The sequence below is a fragment of the Cucumis sativus genome, chromosome 2 (genome assembly GCF_000004075.3).
Source record: "Cucumis sativus cultivar 9930 chromosome 2, Cucumber_9930_V3, whole genome shotgun sequence".
Classification (NCBI taxonomy): domain Eukaryota; kingdom Viridiplantae; phylum Streptophyta; class Magnoliopsida; order Cucurbitales; family Cucurbitaceae; genus Cucumis; species Cucumis sativus.
In genome coordinates this window covers 24,802,045-24,812,170 of record NC_026656.2, presented here as the reverse complement: position 1 = coordinate 24,812,170, position 10,126 = coordinate 24,802,045, and the positions used below count along the sequence as shown (strand labels likewise).

The 10,126-nt window shown below is 36.0% G+C and overlaps 1 protein-coding gene across 1 annotated transcript; it reads right to left on the bottom strand.

The window, feature by feature from the left end:
- Nucleotides 1-430: 430 nt before the first annotated feature.
- Nucleotides 431-6,856, bottom strand: LOC101222662 (hypothetical protein). The gene is made up of 5 exons (XM_011651788.2): nucleotides 6,696-6,856; nucleotides 6,050-6,173; nucleotides 1,499-1,598; nucleotides 1,005-1,094; nucleotides 431-758 (listed from the first exon to the last, which is right to left on the bottom strand). The coding sequence occupies exons 1-5, from the start codon at nucleotides 6,730-6,732 to the stop codon at nucleotides 621-623; spliced, it is 489 nt and encodes a 162-aa protein (XP_011650090.1). The 5' UTR covers nucleotides 6,733-6,856; the 3' UTR covers nucleotides 431-620.
- Between the last annotated feature and the right edge of the window lie 3,270 nt (nucleotides 6,857-10,126).

The following is a 10,126-nucleotide window of genomic DNA, read 5'->3' as shown; positions in this document are numbered from 1 at the left end:
AATGAAGAGAACTTTATCTATAGAAATTTTGTAGATGTGAACTTGATTTGTCCATGGATCTAGCTCACATGCCCAACTACACTAGACTTGGCCCTTTTAGACTAAATTAAAGCCTATTTTTTTTAACTCAATTAGACTTTAACCCAAATTTAACATTTAACTTGACCAAATTAATACAATGGTTAATACGAGGACACATGGCATTATCGAGATTTTTCAATTTGGGCACATTGTCATTAATTTAGTAAATGAAATCACAATTGTGATCGAACCAAAATCTCTCATTCACACCTGTTCATTAATCCCGACGATAAGAAGCAAATTTGTAATTTGACCCTACTTGAAAAATCGTGATCGTCTTCTTTGAAATCTTTATACCATTTTTTCAATTATTTAAACTTCTGAATGCACTACTAATTTCCAAAAAAAAAAAATTGAATTCAAATATATATAACAAATTCTAATTTATCTGTAAGTAACAATCGATTTGAACCTTGATGAATCCAGAAAAGAAGTTGCAATTAAGAGTTGTGGCATATTGCGACATGAATTCAACATATATGGTCTTTAAGGTGGAGTTTTAAAACAAGGCTTTGTGGAACAATGTTGAAATTGAATTTTTACACACCTTGAGCCCACCGATCAGGTTCTTCAACTGGGAGAGGTGGTTTCTTTTTTCCACCTTTCAAACGTGATGATACATTATCAATCGCTGAACCCAATTGTTTTATTTTTGCATTCAATGTCTCTCTCGTTGCCTGCATTTCACAACAAATCATCAACTTTTACTCTCTTTACAGATATCATTTTCAATTCTTTTTCTATTTGACAAACATGGGATGATTGGTCGCCCTTTAACAAACAATCCATTCAACAAAATAAAATATCACTCCATACTACTCATATCCACTCAGCGATGTATACATGCAACCGAATCCCTTGGATAGTTAAGAGACTAAATAAACACCTCTATCAGAGTTCGAGGACTTATAATTTATAGTTACCTCAAGACCATCTTGACCTTCGTCGTAGTATACTGGACGCTTAGCCCTCCTAAAACCATGCTCGTTTTCATTTAGTAAAAATCTCCTCATCTGCATTATGTCCATACAAACAGAAACGAGAAAGCTTATATATAAAATTTGAACCTATGAGAAACCATAGAACTCAGTCTAAAACGATTAAGAAAAAAACAGAGTATAGCACATCGAGGAGTTGTAATTTTCCTATAACTAACAAACAGCAGCTAATGACGCATGCCATTTCTGAAATTCATATAAAGTTATGCAACCAAATGCTACAACAAAACATATGATGGGCAAAGAAATAATTAGCCTTCTGATTTTGCATATAAAGTTGAAAATGACTCTTCACAGGAAATTGTTGACTTCATCAAATCATCTAAACAGACATGTTCCAGCGAACATTTAAATATACCCTAGCTTAATCAGAATGGTCACATTCCCGGAGAAAGAACTTTAGACAAACATTTAATCACCTGGGGAGCAAAAACAAAAGCTAAGGTTCCAAATACAGCACCCCCAAGAAAAAAACCGGCAACAAAATCACCACCTCCACTTCCACTTCTACCACCATCACTGTAACAGAAAAAACAAACCCGTAACTATTAGTCCAACTATCCTTTAGGAAGAAAATAAAGGAACAATTTCTTCACAGGGAACAAATCTCTGGAGTAAATAGAATTGGGCTGCTTTCAAAACTTAGAAGAGGTTACATAACTTTCCAAACAGGTCACTACAAGGCTAAGCTGAACTTACCTTTCTAATAATCTAGAACCGTAGGAAGAAACAAGAAGATTTACAAAGAAGTTTGTTACTATTAAAATGACTAAGTGAAATCAAGAAATTAGGGGGTGTTTGGTGACCCATAATGGGATGGGTTTGTAATATAATGTAATCTAAAACTCATGTTTAGATCAAATGTTTTGGACCTGATTTGTAATACAAAACTCATTTCGTTTTGACGATTCTCAATCCAACCCTCTTAATGTTTTTGGCCTTGCGTTGTCAAAGTCAAAATATACAAAACTAACCCATGGGCACCACTTGATCCTGAAATGTTTGGATTTGACATCTATTCTCATTTCTCCTTTTATCACAATATACAGTCCTTGCTTCTTGCAATTAATTTCTGTCTTGAGGATGCCTTGTTGGGTTCTTGTTTTAATGAATCCTCATCAATGAAATTTTGTTATCCATATTGAAGTTTGAACAGTAAGGAATTAGTAGCAAACGCATCCAAAAAACATCCAATACTTTCTTTCAAGTACCCAGATGGAAGAGCTACTTCAGGAGTAAACAAATGTATATAATGAACTATCATTTTATGAGTAGTAGACAATCATAATTACTAAAATTCATTTGTAAAATTGAAAACCTACAATATATACACAATATATACATGTATAAAGAGCTATAAGAAAATCTTGGAATTTAATACTACTTGTGTATAAATATTTATTGTCAAATATTTTCATTATTGCCTATCAGTCTTTCCCATATTTGTAAAAGATTTTTCTCTCATATAAGAAGACCTAAATTGCAAATACTCAATAAGAAAAATAGTTTTATTAAACTTAACATGGTAACTGAGCCGATAACCCAAAAAATCCTGTGTTCAAACCCCACATGCTATTTCCTTCCCAACTAATATTGATTTTCACTTATTGGGTCATCTACGTATTTCAATCCTACAAGTGAATGGAGAAATAGATGATAAAATATTAAATTTACCTCGGTCCACTAACTTAATTTTTTGGGTCAATCGGTATTTTAACACTATCTCTTAATTATATGGTCTCTTCCCTTGTACAAAATAAAAAAGAAATAAATACGAGCTTGCTTCTATTCTATTTTATTTTTTCCATTTAAAGCCATGCACGCTTGAAAGGAAATGTTATTATGTAGGGTTAAAAAAGAATATTATTCCAATTTACTCCTTGTTCTAAAACCCATGGAACCGTAGAAAATTATTTGGACTTCTAGTAGGGGAAAGGAGGATGGAATTCACCTTATCATCTGCAATAGAATTTCTTTAAATTTAAAAGTAGAACCAAAAAAAGGTTGTCTTGAGCTTGAAAATCTAAGAAAAGTATGGCTCTTGCCTCAAAAATAAATGAGGCATGCTTCACTATACCTGAATCCCTCAAGTTATATACAGCAGAATTCGTTTTGGGATTGTTTTCTCAATAAACTATTAAAAAGGAGACAACAGCCTAAAGGCAAGGGGTTGGGTAAACACACAAAAAACACTACTAGGATATTCATTACAGTAAAAAGTAAAATACCTTATCTAGGAAGGTAAAACCTATTTAAGTTTTAAGATTTGAGTACACTACTTTCCTTTTCAGTTTTCACTATCCATTCACAATCATCAGTCTTCCCTTTTAGTGAATCTACGGGATGCTCGGTTGATAGTCTTCCCTTTAAATATTTGGGCTTTTCTATTGGAGGGGGTCATAATAGAAAAGAGGTGTGGAACACTCTTGAAGAGCGATTCAGATATAAATTTGATAGGTGGAGGAATGTATCCCTCTCCAAAGGGGGTAGACTAACTCTGGTGCAATCAGTTCTCAATAGCCTCCCTTGTTATCTTTTCTCCCTTGCTCAAGCTCCAGTTGGTGTTATTAATAGATTGGAACAGATGATCAGGAAGTTTGTTTGGACAAGAGGGTCTACGAATCCAATTGCTCACCTCGTCAAATGGGACTGCACTTCCACCCCAACTTGTTATGGTGGTCTTGGGATTGGCTCTTTTAGGCAAAAGAATATTGCTCTTCTGACTAAATGGTTTTGGAGGTTTAGTAAGGAAGAAACCTCATTATGGAGGCGATTAATTGTGGCCATCTATGGTCTAGAGGAGAATGGGTGGTCTACCAAAGATCCAAACAGGGGAAAATCTTACAGATTATGGGCTGGTATGTTAAAGCACAAGGAGATATTCTTTAATTTTTCTGCTTTTGTTTTGGGAGAAGGAACAAAAATCAGATTTTGGAAGGATAACTGGTGTGTCGCGGAAACACTTGCAGAAAAATTCCCTAACTTATTCTCTTTGGCGCTGAATAAGGACGTTTATGTGGCTGAATGCTGGTGTACTGCTACTCATTCTTGGAATTTGGCCCTTAGAAGAAATATGCTCGATAACGAGATTGCCAATGCGGCCTCAGCTTTAGAAATTCTTCATTCTTGGGCCCCCACTGAAAGGAATGATAGTCTTAAATGGATTCCTAACATGAATGGCAACTTCACTACGAAGAATACTTTTCTTAACTTAACTAAGAGATCTCCCTCCATTGCTGTTCCTTTGATTCGTCATATTTGGAAGAATAAAACTCCGAATAAGGTGAAGTTTTTCTTATGGTCGCTTGCTTACAAAAGCCTCAACACCCATGAGAAGCTACAAAAAAAAGTTCAGAACACATTGCTTAGCCCCTCGATGTGTTGCCTATGTTCTAAAGATGAGGAAACCTTGGATCATTTATTTCTACATTGTCTCTTCACAAAAAAAGCTTGGAACACTCTGTTTGGTATTTTTGACTTGGAGCTTTGTCTTCCTAGCAAGATTGATAGTTGGATGATTGAAGGTCTTAACATTAGAGGTTATAGCCCTAAAGGAAACATCCTATGGAAATGCGCGACTCGCTTCCTTTTGTGGTGCATTTGGAAAGAAAGGAATAGCAGAATTTTTGAAGATAGATTTAATTCTTTTGATTCTTTTTGGATTGTGGTTCAACAAACAGCTTCTTGGTGGAGTACGAATTACACCAAACACTTTTGTAATTATAGCCTTTCTATGATTTTCAATAATTGGAAGGCTATCATTTCTTAGTTACTTAGCTTCTTCCGGGGAGGGCCCTCTTGTCCCTCGCCCTTAGGCTGTTCTGTTTTGTTATATGAATATACTTGTCTCTTATCAAAAAAAAAAGAAAGAGGCATTTTTTTTATTGCCTCATTATGTTGTATTCTTTACCTGAAGGCCTGGAAGACCTCGACCATTTCCTTTAGAGATGCGACTTCGCACCCTCTTGTGAAGTTATTTTTTTGAGACATTCAACTTTCAGTTGGTCTGCCATAAAGACCTGAACAAGATGATTAAGCAGGTCCTTATTTTTACACCTTCAAGGAAAAATGGTCTTTTCTTGTGGCTTGTCAGGATGTGTGCTTTACAATGGGACCTTTCCAGTAGGAGGAAACAATGGTGTTTAGAGGTTTGGAAAGAGACCCAAGTTACAAAGTATCCATTTCCTCAAATTCAAATTTGATCTCCTTCCATACTTCACAAGCAGCAGCTAGTTCATAATTCCATTTACTAGCCTCATGGATAATTTCATTACCCTCACGAGCAAGACCACGTCCCTCATTACAAGCTTGTACACATGCTTCTAGAGCTACTCAGTTAGCTACGGCACCAGGTGCATTACCCCAAGGGTGCCCCAAAGTTCTTCTGCCAAGTTGTTGTACAGAATCATCTCCAAAAATCTGAATTGTACTACAGAATCATGTTCCTTTTTAGACTCAAATTACGAAGGTTCTTTTTTAATTACTCGATAGGTGTTATTTTACAGAAGTGGAAGCCCTTTCTCTTGTGGTCTTTATTTTCTCTGGGCTTGCTTTTTAGCTGTCTGTGTATTCTTTCATTTTCTTCTCAGCGAAAGGTTGATTCTCATTATATACGTGTGTGTGTGTGTTACTAGAAAGGAACAAAAAGAAACGATATATTTTTTCTTAGAAAAGAACAGCAGCTTCTTTCCTCATAAGAATGTTCGATTGTATTGCAGCTGAGCAATACGATCCATCCTTCCACTAACTTGAATTTTTAGAAACTAAAATCGCTCAAAAAGCCAGCTGTCTGAAATAATTGCAGATTCATGAAACTTTAGAAGCCCAACACGAAATGATTGATCACTATATCCACCCCAGTTATCATTCATGCCAAAAATACAGCCTATGTGACTTTACTAAGAACACAATACTTCAACCATTAAAAAATTAAATTTAATAAGCTTTCTTCAATGAACTACATCACGTACTTGTACTCAGCAAGGACTGATAACTTGTGGTTGGTTTTCGAACACTTCCTCCGGATGGCGAGTTTTGGTATTTGCCCAAAGGAAATTGACTTTGAAGAGAGATCCGAGGCCTTGATCAATCCCCCTAGACACATAAGAAATGATTGAGAAAGGAAAATTGAATTACCTTGTTGAAAACAAATAAGCTACGAAAGAGAAATAGAACTAAAACTTTAAACGACCCAAGTTCCAAAAGGCAATCAAGATTACCACCTTCAATTTTCATCCAGAAATTCAATTTCTAGAGTACTTTCCAAGAAAATATTTCGTTAAAAACGAGGGACAAAGAAAAAAAAACCCAACAATCTATCATCCAACAGTAAAAAAAGAACTTCTACAATAGCTATAACTACATCGAAATCAACATTAATTAAAAATCCAAAATTCATCATCGCGGGGGCATACATAATAAACTTCCACAGAGAATTGAATACAAAACTCTTGTCCATTTAAACCCATCCGTTTCCATAGATTATCACAGAAGCCTAAGAATAGGCGATAATTACTTCCAAGCTGATCAGTGGAAAGAAACGCAGAATCAAATGAATATGCATATGAAAATGAAAACCTAAAAGTGGTATGCGAAGAGAGGAAAGATTGGATATACCAGATACGGAGAGCGACGGAGCAAGGCAGGCGGCCATGTGAAAGGAGAGGATTCAGAGAAGAGATCTGGAGAGAAAGTGGAGAAGAGACGGGAAGAACGAAGTAGAGAATGTTGTACTGAAGATAGCCGGTTTTTATTCACCTCTATTACGAATCTTTGCAATATATAAACTGCACTATTGATTCTACATTTAATTTATGAAAAATGGTAAAAACTACAACGACAAAAATATTTACCCATTGTTTTTTTTTTTTTTTTTTTGGTTTGTTTAATCAAATTTAAATGATATTTTCAATTTTTCTATTTTTGAAAAAATCTCTTCTGCTGGTTTGGGGGGTTTATGAGGTTTAGAAGTGGACTAATTTACCATAAGAGGGGGATAAGGTGGTTCCCATTTCAACCTCTCATAACCCCTCTCCATAACACGTTCCTCCACATACTAGCGTACGACATGAAGAATCGTGTGGTTCAAAGGGAGTTCCTGCGGTCCGGTGAAACTATTTCATGGTATTTCGACATAGTTTTGTTGGCAGTTTTATGCCTTCATGACGAGTTATTGAAGAAACCACAACTAATAATGACAAATAGTTGCACAGATCCCCGATGAAGGTGGTTCGAGGTATGCTTTCTATAAAACAAGTCGATAATTCAATGGCTCCCAATTATGTTCAGCTAATTCACAGTTCTTTGTACATTGTAGAAATGTCTTGGTGCATTAGATGACACATACATCAAGGTGAATAATGGGACCAAAACGCATGGTAAGTATGCCAAAGTGTGTAATTTATGTTGTAAATACATAATTATTTAGAAACATATTTTACATAAGCTTTATGTCTGCTTTTATCCCGTTTTTAGTGTCTAAACGCAGGATTATTTACAAAATAACAAGTCGGCAAATCATGGAGGAACTCACACAGAAACAAGGCAAGAAGGCCAAATAATCATCACGCTGGAAGAGGTTTGCTAGAAGACAAAAGTGGTAGTTGGAGAGATGTGACTTGACGAAAAGGATAACTTTAATTTTGGCACTAACATGGTCAGAATGATAGATTTCCCGCTGAAAGAGGCCTAAATAAGAAGCTCCATCATCATTGAGATAAAAGAGACATGTATGGATCATTAAGGCCAGACGTCTACATTGACCAACCATTATCTATCCGCTTGTTCAAAAAGTTGGACAGAACCTTAGAGAGTTGGTGGCAAGGATTAGTCTTACCACCATCTGTAAAGTCATCTTCATCTTCCCCGGTCAGTTTGTAGAATGAAAACTTTTAGATTGAGTGAAGAAGATTATATCCCCGTCTCCCCCTAACTTGTTATTCTTTTCTTCTCTTTCCATTTTATTATTTTTTTACATTGTATGTTTTTTATATTGTATAGTTGGCTTAAGGCCATCATTCTTTAATACAATGTGTATTTATACACTTGTCAATCTATTCATCTTTGTAACGTTCATCTGTCTTTATGCTATTTGTAGTTTAGGTTTGTGATGCATGTTTCATAAGAAGTTTTACTTATAATGCTTATCACATTTGTCGAGCTATATTCATCACTTGACTAGTGTTTGTCACCAACTGCTCGAGAGGGTAAGTAGAAAGGATGTGGCTAACACGAGCAAGGAAGAGTTTTCTCGATCTTGTGAGATGATTTTCCTCATTTGTATCCCGAAAGGTGAATAAGTATGAATGTTAGGCTCTGAGAGGTTGTTGTCCTTAAACGCATAGCACTCTAAGGTAGTATAAGTAATTACTTCTAGATATACCTCACACAACTAGGTTTAGTCATTTGGATCCTAAAAGAAGACCAAGTGTGGTGTTTAATGACTTTGAGAGGAGCACGTCTTAACCATAAACTAGTTTAGCAAGTTATATCGCATTGAGGTGGTCATATACCTTATTCACCCGGTAGCATTACGTTCCTTCATCCCTTTTCGCCAAACAAGTTGGTGCACACCCATTCTACACCTCTTTCATTCTTTCAACCATCTTAAGTCACCTTTATAGTATCTCTAGGATATACTTAGGTAGTTATGATTCTTTTTATATTCTTTTAATTCATTTGTCATAATATCTAGTTGATAAGTATACCCTAGAACTAAACTTTGATATCAATTCTCTGTGTTCGACTTTGGATCTCCCAGGTAAGCCTACTGTTTTGCTTACACTTGGATAAGTAATAGGAAAAATTGCACTTTGTGGACTTAGAAGTAGGTGGTGGAGACATTGGGAGCATTTTCCATGCAATGTTCATGTCAACTCGCATGATGATGAGAATATTGGAAAGCATTTTGCATGCAATGATTTGTATTCAATGACACGTCATCATACCACAAACCACACATACACATTACAATTAGTTCATATGTCTTGTCTATTGGCAAATTTTTTAGAATAATGTTCTCATTACAAAAGGCATGTGCAAAGAAAACACTTGCAAACCAACAAGCAAGGTTTTTGTGTCTCTGCTGGAGAATTGATCTTTCAAACACTAGAGTATGATTTTAATTTTGATTTTAGGAAAAACATTTGATTTTTGTGAATTGTGCGTTCACCGGAGATCTCGTAAGAAGATTCAAGCTACCAAATTAATCTACACTTGCTTGAACTCATCCTAGGATCAAGTGCATCTTTCGGCCAACTACTGCGAGGAACCTCAATGGATGCGTTTAACTGCAAATGAAGCTTAGAACCTCAAAGCGCATGAATTTACAAATGCCTAATCTGATTAAAGGTGTCAAAGAAAGTGTCTTCACGTTTAGCTTAGCAAGATATGTATTTTGACTAACTACATAACAATGACCAAAAACGATCATTTGGACATTGCAATGAATGATTGGGAGCAGATACTTATTACGAGGAACAATCAAGACGCAAAAAGTCATGTCACAAACAATCAAGAAAGTTTAGGAGAAATGATGTGGTTAGGAAAGCTATTCGAAGCAGAATGCATGTGGCCACAACTTTTCCTTACTAAGATACTTGAACAGTGTAGATGATTTTCCATCTTTATTACAACTGCATTTTTAAAGGCCAGATGTGCGATAGAGGGCGTGCGGAGACATTCGCCGATGTGAGGTCCAATGTGCCTAAAGGGTACAAGGGATTTCCTGTTGACGATGGAAACGATATGGAGATCCCTATGATGTATAGTCAGAAACTAGACATGTCGCCTAAAGACATCATGAGCACATGATCTGGTCGTTCAAGTGAGGGTAGGACTGGTTCAAGTGGGTTGAAGAGGAAGCGGGGAGGTCAAGCAGTAGAAACTGTAGAAATCAATCACAATGCAATGGATTATGTGAATGACCAGTCAAAGGCCATTGCAGAATGATTGAATGTACAACGCCAAGATGCAAGGGCAACATGTGCAGAAGTCGTTAGACAGTTGTTGGGAATCCCTAAACTTAAGTAGATTCAGCAGGGTTTGCC